The 20,314-nt window shown below is 45.0% G+C and overlaps 1 protein-coding gene across 9 annotated transcripts in view; it reads right to left on the bottom strand.

The window, feature by feature from the left end:
- Positions 1-523: 523 nt before the first annotated feature.
- Positions 524-20,314, bottom strand: part of LRWD1 (leucine rich repeats and WD repeat domain containing 1) — a 730,516-nt gene continuing 710,725 nt past the window's right edge. For all 9 annotated transcript variants that reach the window (XM_069614964.1, XM_069614960.1, XM_069614967.1 and 6 more), the window contains 2 exons: positions 14,383-14,486; positions 524-993 (listed from right to left, as the gene is read on the bottom strand). In XM_069614964.1, the coding sequence (XP_069471065.1) occupies positions 850-993; positions 14,383-14,486 (248 nt within the window). In that variant the 3' untranslated portion in view covers positions 524-849. The remainder of the gene's footprint in view (positions 994-14,382; positions 14,487-20,314) is intronic.

The raw sequence follows: 20,314 nt of genomic DNA, 5'->3' as shown, positions 1-20,314 counted from the left end.
ATTCTTCTGAGCTTTGTGCATCCCACTTCTTAACAGGTTCGGAACATTTGTGTTGGGTCCTTCACTAACAGCGGCATAGATTAGAGTAGCAGGAGGAGAAAGACTGCTCACGAGTAGGCTTGAACTTTGGAAAGACCATCCTTTTGAAAAGACTGTTACAACATAGGGCATCTCAGAAGAGGGACGAGAGTGTTACATTTAAGTTTCTGGAGGGGGGAAGAGGCTGGCAATACCGGTTCTGTAAGAGGAGCCCCACTTTGTGATGTGCCTTTCTGTTCACATTTTCTTTATAACCATATTAGTTATAGCTCCACCTTCGAGCTATAGGTGTTAACACAACACATACCGCTGAATAAAATATATACAAAAACGTATCTCTTGTCTGGTGTCCCAAGGGCCCTTGCAAGGTGAAAAGCCACAGGGTGAATGTGCTGGTTATCGATCACATGCATTTGACCTTTTAGAAAACGGCTCTGAAATACGAATAATTCAATCACAGAAGCAAAGACATGCTCAGAGCTAGTTGTGTGTTCATAGTTTAATAAAACTAGAGGAACGGCAGAAAAGCACAGGTGATTGACTGGAGATGAACAACCTCACAAACAATTAAAAGACATTAAAACATTAGTAAAAATATGATAAAAATAGATATTTTTTTCAATGTCCCACAGTTTGATATTTACAGGTAGAGCAATATAAAACGTACACCTTGTTGGTGGTCATAATTGGTGTTTAAAACATTGTCCATTCCACTTGTGTGGGTCAACCACCTTCACTCTGCTGGTCTCTTATTTCTTCGAGTTCAAAAGGCACAATTAAAATTTGTGATGTTGACAAAAAAAAGTGAGATTATTTTATCTTCCAGATGGCTACAATGTTTTTGTCTGTGATGTATACTAGGTAACCAAAGGATGGGTCCACTGCAACGTCGTTGATCATTGTTCCAGTAACCTTTTCTGCTCCCAATGAAGACAGAGCTGGCCAGCTGAGGACCTAAGGATTCAAAGTGAAAGAAGTTACTAACAAGAAGTACATTATAGTACTCCATTTCAGAGCAGTTTGTGTAACTTATAAGAAAAAGTGTCTGTTGTGATGTGGGGGGTGCAACCTGGGGGTTTCCCCAGGTTCTGTATTACAAATTCCATGAATCCTTAGCACTAACTATGCTGGGTAAGGCTGATGGATGTGATCCAAAACATTGAGCCGAAGATTGCAAACTCCTGCTGTAAGGTAAGAGTTCAGTACTCGACTAGAATTAAAATGGCAGCCAGACTAGCACTTGGTTATGCTGTGGGGAGCAAAATTATGCACAAAAGTAAAGAGAAACAAACTGGAATGCTCCGGGTGACTGACGCGGTGCTGTACTGAAAGGTCACCAACAGTTGTCAGTGTGTGTCTGGATAGCTTATAGGTTCATGTAAGACTAGAAATAAAACCAACCTCTGGCTACAACCCCTTTGTAAACTCCCATCAAGTGGCACTTGCCCTTCAACTAGAATGAGGATCACCAAAATGGCCTCATGTTAACTTTGAAGGCAATTACTCTGATATGTATATAAAGATTACAAACATGGGGACAGTGGTCATGTTAGATGCTAGAGCATCTGGTAGAAATTATCAGATTTTGTCTCAGTGCAAAACGGGGAGTGACTGGACGGACCGAAATTAGCCTCTCAGCTTGAGGATCAAAAGTCCAAGTCCGGGGGTTCAAAGCATCATTGAGTTCCGGAGAATAACATTCTGGCCCATGACAGACTCAGACTTGACAAAGAATGAGGAGGAGAGCCAATCAGAATAGTTCTGTTCTTGAAAAAGAGGTGTTATTTCTTGATAGCAGAGCACACCCACTCCAAAAGTAGGATGTGCTTTCGGGCAGCAGTCCCAAGATCCATAGCATGGCAGCGCAGTGATGGAATTATTCTATTGGAGATCTGTAGGCACAGGCCAACCTGGAAGATGGGATCCTGACCCATGATCTAATGCCACCCATACAGTAGTCCTGGATGCTGTTTTTAGTGCATCTCTCAGCAACGCTGCTATCCAGCTGGTTTGAGCTTTGGTAGGAGTGGAGATGATTTCCATAACCAGCCATGAGTGAGGTGTCTGGGAGGCCACCCTGTTATAGCGAAAATGAATTAGAGACTTTGGTCTAGCCAAACTATCACGGTGGAAAGCTAAGCAATAAGGCTTAGACATCTAGAATAGTTGGGAGTGGTGCAGTGGTACAGTAAGACACGCAGAAGACTCAAAAAAAGGAGTTGCACAGGAGATTACAAAACAACACTATTTATTCAGCCGGGTGCACTCTATGCAATAAAGCCAATAGTTAAGTATTACTGCCACGCTACTATCATGTACATACACATACATTTACGATGGGAGTTCTCACTAGAAAACCCAGCACTAATGACAGTCAAGATGGTTCAAGAACGAAGGCAAACTGTAGGCAGTAAAGTAAGTAAAGAGAAATAATAATTTAAGAAACTGGTGGTAAATTAAGGTAAGCGTTAAAATGGTAAAGGAAAACTTACCTGGCCTAATAAAATAAATCCCCTAACACCAAGTCCTTCCCTTGTAAAGTGAGTGGTGCTAATGCACTTAAGAGTCACAAGTCCCAAATAGAAAACTCTGTAGAGACAGGAGTTTTTGGGCGAGGAGAAACATTTTGGCAAAGACAACAGGTAGTTAAAATGTACCAAGGATGCAGGAACAGGGTAAGAACAAAAGATGGACTTACTTTCCCAATCCCACCAGACATAGAAAAGCCCAGGAGATCCTTTTCTTTATGACTGTTTTGTTTATGCAATGTACAATATTGAACACTTTAATATTGTCATGAGCCATTGACTGTATGAGGTTACTTGCCCTCAAAAGAGTGCACAGGGGTTACCTGTTGGCGACCACAGGGTAGGTTGGTATATATTGTAGTTGGTCTCCATAGGTAAGGAGATGATACCCCCATGCACCAGATGTGTAGCAAAAAATAGTTTTATTATTATTGAGTGTGTCAAAATAGCGAGAGAAAAAATAAGTACAAATTGTGGTGCCCCTCTATGTACCAGGTCTATTTGCATGCTGGAAACAATTTGCTGGGTTCTGACATGAGCCAGTATAAAAGACAGTTCTCCGATAGAAGGGAAAGATTTCCTATGCATGCTGAAGATTTTGTTTTTAAGATCGTTAAGCGATAATTTAGCAGTACTTGCAAAATCTACTCGCCAACGCCCACTGGCAAGGAGATTTTATGAAGGGCAAATAGCATTTGCATGGTATTTGACTTTGCCGGCGAGTATGGGGATGTTTGAAAATATGATTTGACATTTACCACAAACAACGGTTTTTATTCATTAAATGACAAATAAATGTTTCACTGTGCATGGCTGGCCTTTGTGTGGCAGTATTGCACCACTAAATATGAAGTGTGCTTATGGTGTCTTGACATGCACCATTTTACAGAAAGCACTGGTAAATATGTTGTCACCTGTCGCCATGAGCCGAGTGCATTTCTCTTGGGTTGAGTATGTAAACTAAGGAACTGACCCCTGCAGGTGCAGTGGGATTTTTAAGAATGTACATGGTCTGTTCACATTCTGAAGTGTTCTAAAATAGGAGCCAATACTTGTATTAAACATTGGTTCAACATTATATAATAGGAGAGATTTTACTGTTGAAAGAAAGTTTACAAGCAACAAATCAACATTGTAAGATAAAATATATAAAAAGGGAGCATATTAGAAAAAAGAAAGGGCCGCAAAGAACCAATTGGTTGAAGATAGGATCCAGGTATGCCAATATGAAGAGCTTTTTTGAAAACGTATTGCAAGCGGTCCGAATCATATGTTCCAATTTCAGAAATACAACAGCATGAGCAACTTTCAAGCTTATATAGTTGTTCAACCGCTTCTGCCAAGGTGAATAGCGTTTATGTAAAATATGTCTAATGGGGGACCAAATCAGTAAAACCTAGTAAGGGCGGTCACAAAGCAAAGTAGGCTCAGCAAGAGGCAGGCATAGGAATTAATAGTTCAGAAAGGGTTGTTACATGGACTGTGTTGGGCCACATCCAGAAAAATGAAACCTAAACTTCAATGAAATTAGCAGAGTGGTTTCTGAAGTCTTTTTGCTTGCAAGTCTCATTCTAGTTTCTCTCTCTGGAGTAGAAGACTAGATTGGTGTTGCACACTTTCTAGATGTTGCTCACTTTCTAGATGGCTTGTCCTTTTTTCTAGTCTCCTTCGTCCTCTGCTTCTTAACTCACTTCTGGGGTCTTTGGTGCCACATGTTTCTGCACATTAGGCAAGGGGCAACATTGGGGTATGGTAGTAAGGAACAAAACTCTAGAACTTCCACAAAGTGTTCGGTACACTGAATGGGCTAATTGAGTCCCTCCTATTCCCTTCCCACCTCCACAGGTTCAGGCATTTCCTTCCCCAATCTTCCATGCTCATCCTCTACCTCAACAGATCACCTCTTTTCACGTCTGTGCATCTGGTTGGCACCTCCTCAGCCCTCACTCTCTCCTCCAACACGAACACTTTGACACACTGCCATGCGCTTGCACCTCTACCCCACTCAGGTCCGCTCTTAAACTCCCCCCGTCCCCTCCCCATCCTTCCTGATCTCTTTCCGATCTCTCCTTTTACACTCCAATGTCTCGGTTAGTCTCAGATTGATGTCCTTTTCCATTTCACAAGAAAAAATGTGGGCTACCATTTTATTAAACAGATATGGCTAAACATAGTCTACCTAAATTCACCAGCATAGTTCATGAAAATTATTCTAGAAAATCTCCATAGACAAAAAAAAGGCATTGGCTCGAAGACAAGTTGACTGGAGACTTAAAAGTTGTGTAAAACTAGATTCTCCGTTTTGTTTTCCAACAGGTTTTGACATCATCCACCTGGTTCCTCAAATACTTTCTCGGCAAAAGGGCGAGAGACTGTGCTGTTTGCTGTTCATTTGTTTGCTGCGGTCCTGCTATCCGACAGAGACCCGTTTTTTCTACGTGTGTCTACAAGGAAAGACTTGTAAAGAAACTGCAACTGTTTTCCATTTGGAGGTGCGTGTGCCTTTAAGTCAGCTGTATCAGCTGACCTTTAAAAAGGCCGCCTCAACGCCCTTGCGGCGTAAGCCCTCGGCGAAAGGGCGAGAGACTGCTGTTTGCGGTTTGGTAGCTTGGCGGTGAAGGCGGAGCTACCCTCTCGCCCTGGAGGTAGTTTGGTACAGTGAGAAACCAGCACTGCAGCCGTGCTGAGGAACGACAACTGTGATTCTCCCTTCACCCATTCCTGTTTCTACTCGGGCTCGGAATGCCGGAAGAAGTAGGTTTGCTACAGAGTACTCGCGGCCAGAGGAGGTAAGACTGGTGAAATCTCCTCTTCAGTCATCAATGTCTCCCGAGCCTCCCCTCTACTCCTCCCCGCCATGTGGACCGACTTTAGCACCTTCACCACCAGTTCCTGGGAGCTGCGACACCGCGGGGGCCCCCCGCACGAGGCGCTCCAGGAGCAGAGCACTGAAAATACAGCAGCCCCTGATGTGCCTGATGCATCTGCTCCGGTCCCCGCAATTAACATATCTGATCTAAGCACTTGCACAATTCCCAGCGCTAATACAGAGCGGTTGCTGCCACCCCAGCCTGCTTCCAATTGTCGGACCCCATGTGCACCGCTTAGTATCATAACCGCCCATACACATCCCTCAGACAATCGGCCATCGCAAAACGAGGCTTGCTTATCGCTTGAGGACTGCGGGGAGGTGGTCCCTGTGGAGGAGATTTGTCATGGTCTCTTGCCTGCCTTGCCGGTTACAGAGGCGGGTGGGGGTCCGTCACTCTGGAAGGCGGTGAGGAGTCGCCTGGGGTGACCCCAGGAATAGGAAGGGCGAAGGGGAAGGCTGACCCGGGAGTGCCGGGGGGAGTGGGAACCCTCCCCCCACAGCCCTCTGGACATCCTATCCCTCGAGAGGCCGACCGGCTAAACAAGTATGACAGCAGCATAGTGAAAGCCGTAAGCTGCGGTGCCGCTGCTCCTGTAAAAAGAGCTTGTGGCCCTTTAACAAGAAGAACAGCTAAAAGGATCCTGAAGAATTGCCGCCTCAAATCCCTGCAGGGGCGTAGGTCTACGATTGTAAATAAACAGCAATCCTTCTCGCTACCGGACGTAGACAGCATTTCTACTAGCAAAGACTTGTTCAAGAATCCCATGAACAGCAAAATAATCGCGATAAAATCACCAAAGCGAATCTATAGGAAAATTAAAAGGCCATCAGCCACTATTATCAGCCGACTTAAAAACCTTTTTCCTCAAACAAAGACTAACAAGCTTTGTTCAAACAGGCACCTCTGCCCATGACCTCTCAGATGCAGAGCTCCAAGAGAGTGCTTCATCCGCCATGAATGACGCGGACCAACTCTCTCTAAAAGCATCATCAGTAGGTTTGGAAGCCCCCGATTCAGCAGCCATTATGGAGAAAACCTCCGTTTCACATTCTGACAAGATAGTCCTGAGTCCAATGACTTCAAATAAAAAGGAAATGGATAGGCAACCAACAGTTATAGGCTGTCCATCCTCATCCAAACCACCAGACCAAAGTGACCCGATGTTTCCACATGCACATCAGATTTTACCCGAGAGTGCAGCTTCCACTGTCCCGGCCGGGAGCCCTGGCCTTTGTCTTTTTCCATACCAAGCGGGCGAAAGGAAAAGGGTCCCGCAGACAGGGACAGGGCGACAGACCTTTTCAAAATCTCATTATTGGGTCCTGCGACAATAGCTACACCCACTTCAAAGAGGAGCAGCCTTGGCCCGTTTCCCCCTCGTGTATTGCTTAACTTAGAAAGAAGCGAGCCAACCTCCAACTCTCCATGCCGGCCTGAGAAAAGCCAGGAGAGTATCTTGGATCAGAAGTCTCATACCACTCCTAAGAAACCAGACTTGATGTCTCATGTCTTCCATCACCATCGCCTTTGCACCCTTCGCAAAGCTATATGAAGGTATAAATGACAATCAGACCACATGTCTCTGATCGCCATGATGCATACCAAATTAATATTCTTGGAAGGTTTTGTTACAGCCTTAGAGAAACCACCTAACTTGCCTCAAAAAACTAAGTCGACCTTGCTAGACGTGGGCTGTCAGACATGTGTGATCCAACCAGTTCAACTTGCAGTCAACATTGTGGCAGCTCCAAATATAACCACGCTTCCTCAAATCGACCTCACAAGAGACGTGCATGAAGTTTCAACACATACATTGGTCCTTTCGATTTCTCCCCAATCCAAAGGTCGGGAAAACACAAAATCCGTAGGAGGGAGGAGGCCCATTCCTGTTGATCTTCCCCACAAGCGGACCTAGTAATGGTTGTGTAGTCCTGAAACTGACTGATCAATTACGGCACTCACCTCCAGGGCAGCAATTTAGGAGCGTGTCACTCATGAATTGTCGAGAAGAGCACAGAAACAAAGATTTTCGGATCTTTGAGAAAAGAAAAGTGAAGTCTGGTAACCCAGAGTTAAACGACGTGAGCCATCCAACTGATGCAGTCGACTCTTGGCCTAGGACCAAAGGATGTAACTTCTGGAGCGCTTAATGAAGATTGTCTTGCCAATGGAGTGATCGATAAACCTTTGGTTATCAACCACCGACTTCCACTCAGAACCCTTTGTGAGGACGACACTAGTATGGATCCACACAGACACACTAGCGAAACAGAGACCCTTACAGACTTGATCAATCTTTCCCAGTTGCCAACCACGGAGGAAGATGTCGAAGCCATAGCCCCGAGCAGGGGAATGGCAACTTTGGGCTCGCCAAGCTCACTAGAATTTTGGACCATCTGAAAAAACGAGGAACCTAAAAGAAAGCTACGGCCCCAACCAACGGAACAGCAGCTCCTGACCCGCAAAGTTCTCCAACATTTTTGACATCATCGGAAAAAAGGAGAAATCTCAACGGAAAACCACAGTCCACTTCCCCTAAAGTTCCTCAGGGATTGAGAGACTTAAAGGCTGATTCCAATAATAGGTTTAAATCATGTGCTGGAAAGGATGGGGACGATCCCGAACCGCTAAAGGAGTGGCCAACTCTTGCTTCTTCACATCATCTAAAGAGAACCACAAACCACCCTTTTTTCAAACAATGCAAACCTAGCACCCAGAGTTCCCACCCCCGAAACATCGGATCAATAAGTCCTCTCTCCTTGCCAGACGATAGCCTGGAAATAACTGTAAACCTCGTAAGGGTAATTATCAACGAATTGATTTGAGAAGTAACTGGTCTTTCACATTCAAATCAATACTGGACAAGACCTCAAACCTGAATCGCAGAACAGTTATCCAGATTCTGCATAGTGTCCCAAATTTGCGGTACCTAAGGTCTGAAGATATCAGAATTGCAGAATTTGGCATCAAACATAGAACTGACTGTTTTTCTGCACATTCCATCACAATTGGTTTGCTCAATGCTTGCCAACGAGACAAAAAACCTGCAAATTTTGGGATTTCACCTAACTCCGATCGACCAAATTAAGATCTTCAACTCCTACATGAGAAAGCTTAACAGATAGAGAACATGTCCAGTTTTGAACAAACGAGGAGGAGCTTTGTCCACCAATCATAGGAAAATACGAGCCCCTTATGGAGCCGAAACCACAGACTGACCTTGACTCAATGAATATCGGAAGAAAGCCGTTAGGTCTTCGACCTAACATTAAAATAACCGTGATTCAAGAAATCCTGCCCTCAAATGACCTTGCGATAGGACGGCAGGTCAACAGATCTTCACGTGCCTTTAGCGGATGATCGGGCATAGATCCAGGATGCACTTTGTAATAGTAAAGCATAGCTATTCAGTACACGGTTTTCGCATGGCAAAGGACTCCAGAATAAACCTTCACGGAATCAGGATTTCACCTGCCTCACAGACAAAACTCAGGAGTCTCCTTTAAAGTTGGCAAGCTAGAATACCAGAGGTTTGTTTTCACCATATTATGGCCCCAAGTGATGTAGATCTGGGTGACTACGATATACTATGCTTACAAGAGACTTGGCTGACTAACCGTCCACACCTAGACGGCTACGACGTGATAACAGCAGACGCAGCAAAGGGAAATATGGGACGCCCTTACTCAGGCCTCTTGACAGCTATAAGAACTGGCGTGGGCCTACATCCTACTAAAACCATCCACTTAGACCTGTCCTACTTGTCGACTATAGTGGAATGGCAACCATCCACCGATTTTAACAAGACCAACAGACCTGGAAATTTGCTAATAATAAATTGCTATTGGAACCAGTCAGCAATTTCGGATGGCAAATTTATTGACCTGGTTACGGCAATATTGGACAAAGCTATGGCAGAAAACGAGAGACCACCATAATTTGTGGGGATTTAAACATTGTGTTTGAAACGCAAACTAAAGGTTCAAACTCCCGAAAAGCTACCAACACGGCTGTCTCAAGAGGCCTCAAATGGTCTCGCTTTGCGAAGGCGAGAGGCTTACTTCATCTGAAGAAAAATCAAAACAAAAAGGAAGGTTTCGACTACGTCAATATCCCCTCTTGGGAAAGACTTCCAATCTGGAGACCTGGATCACATTTTGGTCTCGCCTGATATCTTTCAGCTAACTGCAGGCATTACCATCAGAAGGACGCATAATAGCGACCATAACATTGTGGAACTATTGCTCCCTCAGATTAACACTGCCTGGTCATCCGTAATGACGGTGGGCTTAGAACCCAACAATGCTGGAAACAGACTTCGTTTAACCTCTGAAGCTATAAGAGCAATTACCAAAAAGTACCATGAAGCACGAAATTTCGATGAAGTCCCCCAAAACGTTCTCCTCATCAAAGCCTACAAATCCCGGGTAACAACATAAACACAGGCTTCTCCAACAACATGCTGAACAAATGTTAAGAATCCTCAACAATAAAAAATCTGAAGACTTTTGGGCCCTGATCCAAGGCGCCTTGAAAACAAATTCAGTGGTCGCATATAACAGTGTAAACGAGGGCCTGGACATCTCATTGTGGTTCCCTATTTGACGATCCTTACCATCACAGCGGATCCGGAGAACCAACGGAACCAAACGTAACATGGAATTTCGATTATGGTGAATCTGAAATCATGGAAAAAAATAAAAAGGGCTTAATAGATCAAGGGCACCTGGCCCGGACGGCCTGACAAACGCCATCCTAAAAGAACATCCAAAGGAATGGTCGGCCTTCATCCACGATATCTTTTGTGACATCTCGAAAGGAAAAACAATCCCAACCTCTTGGAAGCTAGCGGTGATAGTTCCAATCTTCAAAAAAGGAGATAAGTCTGACCCAAAGAGCTTCAGACCGATAGCGTTATTGGATTTAATAGGCAAAATCTTTGGAACCTTCATCTTGGAAAAATGTGTGGCCTGGTCTATTAGCATCAACGCAACCGATCCTTTCCAGACGGGATTCGTTAAAACTATGGGAAACTCTGTAAACATCATGCTTTTAATCATTTTGAAACACAAGGTGCACTCTAAAAAAAAAAAAAAGTGATCACTTCATAGCGCTCGTGGACCTTGTCCAAGCCTTTGACAGAGTGGATCATCAACTCCTCTGGACAAAGTTGGAGACACTGGGAGGCCCTGAAAACATATTAGGCCCTTTAAAAGCACTTCACATGGGAACTAAAATTCAGGTGCGACTGAACCAAGCAGGGCTCTTAACATCGCAAATCCCAACATATCGGGGGTGAAACAGGGTTTCCCACTGGCACCGGCTGTGTACAACTTTTTCACCTCAGATATCCATCACTTTGAGCCAAACTTGAGATCATTCCCCCCTTCAATAGGCGACGAGAGAGTAACCCGACTGGTCTATGCGGACGAGCTTATTTTAATAGACCAAACAAGAATTGGCCTACAAAGGCAGTTGGATAGTTTGCAGAGGTACACCACTTTGAACCATCTTGAAATGAACCAAGCTAAGACAAAAATCATGCATTTTAAACGAGGGACCCAGCCCAGAAGAGAGAACGCTTCACTTGGTTAGTGGACTAATTCGATCGAAAAAGTTGAGATCTTCAAATACCTGGGTACCATTGTAAATAATAGCTTGGTAGAGACCCCGTTCTTGGAAGATTTGAAAACTAAAGCAAAACAACTGGCGAGCCAAGTAAAAATCATGGATGCAAAATGTGGACGTTTCTCTCTGGCCGCAGCCATAATTTACTACAAGGGGAAGATAGTTCCATCACTAACTTTTGGCTCGGATGGAATCCTGGGCATCCCAGTAGAGATCTGGGGGCACTTGGAATCAATCATCTGGAAGAAAAACATGAAATCTTCCAGATTCAGTCCAAATTGATGTGCGCAGAGAACTATCCATGTCATCGCTTGAAACAGTAGTGGAATGGAAAAGGTTATCCCTATATCGAAAATTCTTGCTACCAAGCTGCCCGAAGGTGTTGGGCCTAATAAAGAAAGAAATTGAGACCAACCCATCTGTAAGCTTGTCCAACTGGCTGTGCCATCTTAAACAATTACTGGCAGATTTGTGCTGCTCAGAAGAAGATCTCATCTCAAACCCCATGCGGGTAAAAGAAAAACTCCTTCATGCTGATTGGATCTGAACTTTGGATAAGGCAAGTGTCTCAAAATTGGTCGGCGAAATACCATATCCTGTTTGGAAGCGAAATTAGTTGATGCTGCATCTTAAGTTTCCGGACAGGCGATTTAGAGACGTGTGCATGAGAATTTGCCTTAATTTAATTCTAACTAACGAAATCTAGACTATCAGAGGGACAAACCAATCACCTGGCTGCAGAGAGTCTGAAAATGAATCCATCAAACACGTGATGATTAACTGTCCCGGCTTGACTGCAGAGCGTCATCAATTTTTAACACCTCTTTTTCGATCCCTACAAACATTGGATGATTACCAACGATGGACTGCATTGATGAGTGGTACTTCAACGTCATGGGTGATCGCAGTAGTCCAGTTTATTCGGAAAGTTTACCCAGTAACACCTGAACGATAGTAAAACAACTGTAGCCCAGAAGCTTACCTTATGGGTGGTCTCGTGAGATTCTGAACGAAATGGTTTGACAGAAAATGTGAAAAGTGGAGAACTTGGATCTTTATTTAAATGTTTGTCTTTTTGTAAAAATTGCAACGCAATTAAATTCAAATAAAAGAAAAAATATATATACACTTTCTTGGATGATTTTGATCAATGGTTTTTGTAGGACGAACTTGAGGTCTCCAATCAATCTTGGATGACGTCAACATTTGGACTAATTGTCTGGAATGGTCAAAGACGCTTCAATTTTTTGATAATTTGGCAGCTCATGACATCTACTCTCTCAAAACTACTTCATCACATGTTAAAGGCCATAGCCTTGACTCAATCATATCCAGGCATTAAGAAATTGGTTTAATTTCTAATTTGCCTCAGGCCTGGTCAGTTCATTTTGCCAGGCTTTTTAGGTTTAAGGTGCCAAGTCAACCAGATATGAAATTATGTTTTATAGATCCAAACTAAAACCTTTCATCACACTGTGGGGAACCTGTGGACTGCTTAACTCCAGTTTAGTCTTGGAGAAGGAGCTTTCGTACTCTCACATCTTTAAAATCTCTTTGGACAGATTTCCATAAATGGCAGATCCAATTACCTACACTGGAACTGCACTTCTAAACTGGTTTCGGAAAAGTTATTTCTTATTGGTGTTTGAATTCCTAAAAGTGTGGTTATTCCCATACAGTCTTACTACCCCTCCCCTCCCCCCCCACCCCCATCAGGTAATTAGTACAGCTTTCATACAGGTTAATTACAGGAGGCTCATTACTGCCAATGGGTTTCAGCATGGTTGGAAATAGGTTTGCGGCATGTAGCACCATCTTGGAGCTTCTTTCTAGATGTGCGGCATGTCCCCACTACCTTTGCTGCTAAAACAATCAGGCCATCTTGGGAGCAGTGTGACACGGAATACGCAAGGCCTCGGATCATTCACATCTCTTCAGTCAAGTCAGCACTGTTGATACTTCAGGAGTAACGCCACAGGTTTGTAAAATTCACATTTCGCACAGTGCACCGACTGTTGCCATCGATATCGAGCTGCAGAAGTTATATTGCAAGGCATCTTGGGAGTACTGTGGACCAAAACTCCCAAGTGACCCCCTGATGGTGTTACCACGTCCCTGGAGAGACAGTGAGCAGGTGGAATTCCTACCTCAACTCCCAGGAGGCACATCTGGTAGCAGGTCCACCACCCCAGTCCCTTGGGGCTCGCTGCACCTCAAGCTGGGATTTGAGTTCAAACATCTTCCCACAGGACACCATCACTTAAATAGTACGGTATCATCAGCAAATGACTAATACAACAAACCCTAGTTCCCAATCATGAGTAAAAGCAAAGAGATTTGAAGAGAGTGGAGAGCCCCCAGAAACCCCACAGTCCACATGGGCAGGACTGGACAAAAGGTTTCCCAGTTGCTCCGTCTTCCTAGTTTGATAGAAAAGGGGACACACATCTAAGTGCTGTGACCGAGATCCCAGCCACAGATGAAAGCTGTGAGGCCATGATTCAGTGTGTCGAATGTGATCCTTGTCAACTGAGTCCAGCACCTCCCATCAGACAGAAATAAAAGCATTCTTGGTCTCGCACCTGGCGAGGTCACCCTACTAAAAATCCAAAATGCGCTCTTCAGCAGAGAGGGTTTAATTACCCTTTCCAAGATCTGAGGGTTAGGACAGGCCACCCACAGGTTGAAAACTATTGAAGACTGACAAATCGAAGGTAGTTGTTCCCAATAAAAGGGTAACAGACAGTAGATATCTTTAAAAATGATGAGCCTGAACTTTTGGACAGGAGGGCATGCGAAGCAGAAAATTACGTAATTACTAAAGCATGAATAGTGGCTTCTTGGCAGCAATTTGGTCTAAGGGATGGGTCAAGAGTAGGTGTACAATTCCTCAGCCCTCTGGGACACTTCTGGAAAAGGGAAAACAAGTGTACTTGTCTAACAAATTATGGTGGTGACTGAAGAAATAGTGGAAATAGTAAAGTGACAATGCGTGTTCACTTCACATGGCAGGTGGAATACTTTATTACCACGTATAAGCTGAAGAGGATACAGAGATGATGGCCAAAAAACCAAAGTATAGGTGCCAATTGGTCCACAATTCAACAAAACAATCCTACCTGATAGCCAACAACGACCATGGTAACATATCACTTGTTTTGCAACCCCTCTTTCACTGTCATGCTCACTATGCCAAGCTACAGCAGAGTACACCAGTTTCCAGAAGAATGGGACCCAACAACAGCAAAAGGAAACGTATTTTTCCTACATCGATCTTTATAAAATGGGAGAAAAAAAATAAATAAACACGTTACCTGTGTAGGACCGATTATTTTCTTAGGACCATCTTTCTTGCAGATGCTGACATCGTACATCCAGACATCCCCCTTTTCATCTCCACAAAGTACATAGTCTTGGTCTGTACAAAGAAAAAACCCCAAACATTCTCAGTGATTGATGGAAATGATAGTACGCTACGCCGATATGGGGTGCTGCAGGGCCAGACGGGGCTAAGTAAACCAATCTACAGTCTGGCAGAGGGGCCAATAAAACGGGAGAAGTAGGTGAAATCTGGTCACATGTATTTTCTTTAATCGTGAATCAGTCTAGTAACACAATAGTCGCATCACAAACATCCGTCCATAAGGGCATAGACTTCCAACTCAAAGTAAGTAGTGATTAGGGCCAATTAATATACGATCAAGACTGAGTAACCATGGGGGAGTAACCTTTGTCCAGAAATACATCTAGTGCAACCGAGGGTCATATGCTAGACGGGTACACTGGCTACATAAGCAGAAGCAAGGCCGCAGAATGGCGTGGAAGCAAATTGAATTGTTTCATCACATAGCCTTTGACTTAATTTTGCCATACGCATAATTCTATGCAGTGCGTGCATCCCCACCGTTCCTTCGGATTGCATGATAAAGTACATATAAACTAGGAGAACGTGTTTAAATAAGTACACATTGATATGGTTGTTCTTGATGTTGGTGTGCAACGGTAATAAAAAGGTGTGCTTAGATCACCTACTAATGAAACCTTTTAACTATCCCTTTAAGTCACGAAGATAACGGCAGAGATCCACATCAACACTATCACGGAAAATATTTACCCCAAAAAACAACAAAGTGTAAGTATGCAATTGACTGATTCTGGCTCTAACCAGCACCGTTTTACTACGCTTGCTCCAATAGCGCAATGCTCTCGTGCAAGGAGGGACATGGATCTTCCTAGCCCCCCGACCCATCAAAACCCCCTCCACCCCCCACTTGCCAGCATCCCATACAATAAGAAAACGAGAAATTCAAAGGGATGAGCGACAAGCAAATGAGGCGTGTACACTATTCAAGCAAAATATACCCCTTCTCTCCAGTCCCTGGCATTGCTTCTCAGCCCCTCTTCTACATCCCCTTTAAGTGATCCAAGGACAGCAGAAACACTTCATGAGCAACTGAAACCCCAGAACACGATATCTCCTGTTCCAACTCTCGGAATTAAAATAGTTGACAATAGCATGTCATTTGGGGGTGGGGTGGAGGGTACATCAAGATGCAAATCTACTAGGATTTGTGACGAATGCAGTTGAGGCATTTGCTTTCATTATGCAAACCTGCACGCTTGTGCAGAAGTCGAAAGAAAAAGGTTCCATTTACAACAGCCACTCATTTCTCAAAATGGCTGAAATGCATTTATTGTTTGCTGGTTAGGTGGTTATACAATAAAAATATATTGTTTCAAAGCGCCCACAGGGCAGAGAGGGAGGAAGGGTGGGAAATGCATTACAGAAAACCACAAAATTTAAGAGCATAGGGGGGGAAAAAGGGAGGGAGACAGACCTACTATACCTTGTAAGTATTCAGAATGTGCACGTGCAAAAAGGAAGATGGATGAGAGGGTAAGTGCTGGGGAGTCCGAGCCTTTGGGTGCGTAATGGACGAAGTGCTAGGAATGCAAAGTGCTACACAGCCTGGGCCGCAGGAGGTGTAAGTGCGAGTTTCCAGAGCGGAGGGTGTGCAAATGCAAAGTGCTGTGGGCAGACAGGAGCTCGGAGGAATTGGTGTGGGAGGTCAAGACCCGAAAGATGCATGAGGGCCAAGGACATCAATAAAGCAACTGTGGGATTAGCAGTGGAGATAAGGAGGGAAGGAGGAGGAAAAGAGAAATGTCTTAAGGAGCTTTGGGAATTTGAGAAGATCCGGCGCAGGGAGAGCAGGAGGCTATTCCAAAGGAGGGAGCCCGAAGAGGAGAACGACCTCCTGCCCTCCGTTTATCAAAACGCTTTACACACAGAGTTGGTGCCAGAGGAGCGGTGTGTTCTAGAGGAAGAGTATTTAGTGAGATAAATTTGAAGCTAGTGTGGTCCCCACACCCAGACAGGCAGAGGGATTTGAATTGAATCCGTGCAGCAACCTGGAGCCAGTGTAGACTTTAGTGCAGGAGCGATGCAGTCCATGGGCTTAATGCCAAGGATAAGTCTTGCTGCTCGATTCTGTATACGCTGGAGGGGTTGCAGAGTGGAAGAAGGAAGATTCAGCAGATGGGTGTTACAGTAGCCAAGTCTAGAGAGAACCAGGGCTTGAGTCACATTGAGCCTCTGAGGGAAAGTGAGAAAAGGTAGAATGCCTTTGAGAAGGAAGAGCCGATAGTTGGACTTCTTGGCAATGTACTGAGTGTGAGGGAGGAAGGAAAAAAGAGCCGAAGATGACACCCAACGTTTCTGGCTTCAGTTGAAGGTGCAGGGGGAGATTCCAAGGAGGAAGGCCAGAGTGAAGGGAAGGAGGGAGCAGGGGTCCCAATGGGCAGGATCTCAGTTTTACAGGCAGAGGCAGCTATCATTGGAGGCGCACCAGGACTCTAAGGCAGATAGGCAGTCTGGGATGATGGCAGGTGCAAGAGGATCAGCAGGGAGTCTGAAGAGCTGTGTGTCGTCTGCGTACCCCTGGATGTTGGAGGAGAAAGAGAAGATGAGGCATGCAAAGGGAGCAAGGTAGATGTTAAAGAGCCAGGGGGAGAGTATAGAGCCCTGAGTGACACGAATGGTGGAGATGGAAGTAGGAGAGAAGGGGCCCAGGATGACTTGGGAAGAGCAGTTAGTGAGGAAAGAAGACAGCCAATCCAGTGCATCGTGGAGCCTTTGTAGGAGGATGGAATAGTTAACTGAAATGCAGAGGAGAGATCGAGAAGGAGAAGAACAGCTGGGGAGTTGGAGTCCAGAGATGCAAGCAGTTCTTCACGGTTGTTCAGAATAGCAGTTACCGTGCCTCTGGATGATGGGAATTCAGATGGATTGTCATGGAGGCCTCCAACAAGTTAATTGCAAGTTAAGTTGGGGCAAGGCCAGCTTCTCAAGTACCTTCCCCAGGAAGGGGGTGATGGAGTTGGGGCGATAGCTTGCAGGGCAGTTAGGGTGAAAAGGAAGTTTCTTTCAGGAATGGGGGCACAAGGCAGTGCTTGGGGGGGGGGGAAGATCCAGTGAAAAAGGAGTGATTGCAGAAATCAGCGAGAGCAGGGGCAAGAGAGCCAATGTTATCCTTGATGGGCCTGGATGAGCATGAGGGGTGGGGGGAGGTCTGTTTAGAAGAGACCTTCATGGAGCGGACAACTCTGGTACCATCTTCAGGTGTGACAGGAGAGGAAGCGGAAAAGGAGGTGGGGAGTGGGATGGGTTGTGAGGGAGTGTAGAAAGGGTGGTCAGAATGTCCCGGGTTTGAGGCAAAGTGTGAGGCCAGTGCATTGCAGAGGGCCTGGGAAGGAGAAGGGGAGGAGGAGGAGAGTGCAGAGGGGTTGGCTAGTTCCCTGCAGATTTTGAAAAGTTAAGTTTTATTGGATGTGCCAGAGATCCGTGCCTGAATGTGGGCTCTTTCCTTAGCATGGATGGCGAGCCTGTATTGCCTTTGGAGCCGGCGGCAGGCCAGTTTGTCAGAGGATGAGCCTGCGATTTGCCACTTCCGTTCTTCTGCCCTGCACTTTCGTTTTAGGGCTGCAAGTTCGGTGTTGTACCAAGTGTTCTGCTTTGAGGCAGGTTTCAGACAGATCCTCATGACTGGGTCAAGAATGTCAAGACTGTTGGTGGTGGAAAGATGGAGGTTGCTGAGGGAAGTGTCGGAGGTAGAGTCGGAGGTGAAGGTGGAGGCAAAGACAGTTGCAGTCACTGCTTTCATCGGACGGGTGTTAGTGAACAAGGTTGGTCCCAATGGGACCCAGATGCTAGGAAAGAGTGGTCTGACCAGGAAAGAGGGTTGACTGGTGGGGGGAAGAGAGGTTAGGGTGTATGAGGCCATCAAGAGTGTGTCCAGCTGTGTGAGTTGGCCCAGAAGGGAGAATGGAGATATTTACATATTAGAAAAGGCACTGTTGAAACCAATTCGAGAAATTGAGTTCCACACCTGGTATGCCGTCAGATCTGGAGCTGCATGTTTGGCTCTCCCTTTGTTCTGCAGGGTGGGCCCTGAAGGAGACATTATGGACACTGCAGATGAGAGAACTGCTTTTCACAACAAGAGGCGGCAGCAGCAGGAGCTTAGTCCATGATTGCGATAAATGCAAACCTTTCTTTTTCACCTCGCCACATAGTGGAGTACTTGTACTCTTGGCTTTAAGAAGTACAGGCAGGGCTTTACGTGGGCTGGAGCTAGCAGGGACACATCTCCGTGTTCTCAGCAAACAGGTCACAAACCAGACCTTTGCCAGACAAGCTGAGCGACTACATAATTTCTGCTGTGCATGCACATGCAACCAACTGCAAAGTTGTAAACCTACCCATTGCCCAGAGACCCTGCTCGGGTAGCCGAGACTCCCCTTGCTGCTTTGAGTCACAAGCAAACTGCAAATCGGCACGGTTTTCCCTTTTCAAATGAGGGCATAGCAGATTCATAGCACCAGGCCATTGAGAACTTCATTATTCACTTCCAGAAGCATGGTGTGAAGCATTTATGAGCTTGTACAGGTTAACCTTCACATTGGAGACGTGAGAGCAAAACCTTTCACTAAATTTGGGATTCATATATAGTCCATTCACTTCCTTAGCAGTTTGGTGCAACTTAAAAACTACAAAGACCTTTAGGCTGCTTGCAAATCTTTTTAAAGAACGTAATGTTCGTAACATTTTAAGATCCAAAAATGCGTATATTTAAGAACAGTTGGCTACTGTAACTTAGCAGCGTTTCACCAAGAGCCTGGCAAAATGGTAGAAAATAGTTTGTGAAGCTGCCAGACAAGTATCAATAAATGTGTTAAAGCAGACAACTCAGTTAAAGTTTTACATTAATATAAATGACAGTATTTTATTTGGAATTCAAAGGTTATTGCTAGGTCCCGCCCAGCACTATTTAAGCCATGTCCCAAGTGCAATATTTTAGTGCCTCCCAAACCCTCGATTTCTCATCCCACTTTAGGCCCCGAGTGCAGTTACTAATTCTCAAAAATAAGTGCAGCTACTGAGAGCCGTGTGGGACGGTCTATTTAAAGCACTGCCCAAGGGTTGGCAAAGCATGTACGTGCCTCTCCTAGAAAGCTTCAAGGACTCCCCCTTCAAATAGTTCAGGAAAGTTAGTTGCATTCACTTCTGCAAACGCAAGATCTAAAAATAAAAGTTTCAGTTGCTGCCCACCACACCTTGCTTCCAGCTGCAAGTGCCCCACAAATGTATTTACAACAAGGCTGACTAGGCCCAGGCCTAGGTGTTAGGGAGAATTCTCGCTTTAGGCTGAATTTCCTAACCTAGTGAGTCCCCCAGCAGCTTTGCTGGATTTCTGGAGTTTGTTTTTTTCTCCTGTCAAAAGTGAGACTTTCTCCCACTCTTGGACATGATTTATGGTGTTCCTTTGACTATCAATGTGTTTTATGGGCTATGGGGTCCTTTACTCCATAGGGTCTTATGTGTTTTTACTATGTGTGTTACACAGCACCCTGTGTGCCGTAACACAGGGTGTCATAGTGACACCGCTCCATAGACTCCATACCCTGGGACTGACTACCGTCTCCCAGGGCATGTAAAGTCACCATTGGCTTTACTAGTCCCAAATTATTAACAGAAACCAGTACAAACCATCATATTGTGGACGTACTGGTCGGGGCAATTTGATTGCCCCGGGGTCTGTTAGTCGAGGGGGCACGTCTCCGCCCCCCTTGATCGAGTTTTGGCTGGTGGCAGTGGAAACTACTTTTTATATTCGACCGCGAATATTTCCCTATGGGATTTTCCCATTGTTCGAGGCTACCAACTTTAATTATTTCATTCTCATA

Source organism: Ambystoma mexicanum, chromosome 9 (assembly GCF_040938575.1).
Source record: "Ambystoma mexicanum isolate Mex_15411 chromosome 9, UKY_AmexF1_1, whole genome shotgun sequence".
Classification (NCBI taxonomy): Eukaryota; Metazoa; Chordata; class Amphibia; order Caudata; family Ambystomatidae; genus Ambystoma; species Ambystoma mexicanum.
The sequence above is the reverse complement of the archived record's forward strand: the minus strand, read 5'-3'. Positions and strand labels throughout refer to the sequence as shown.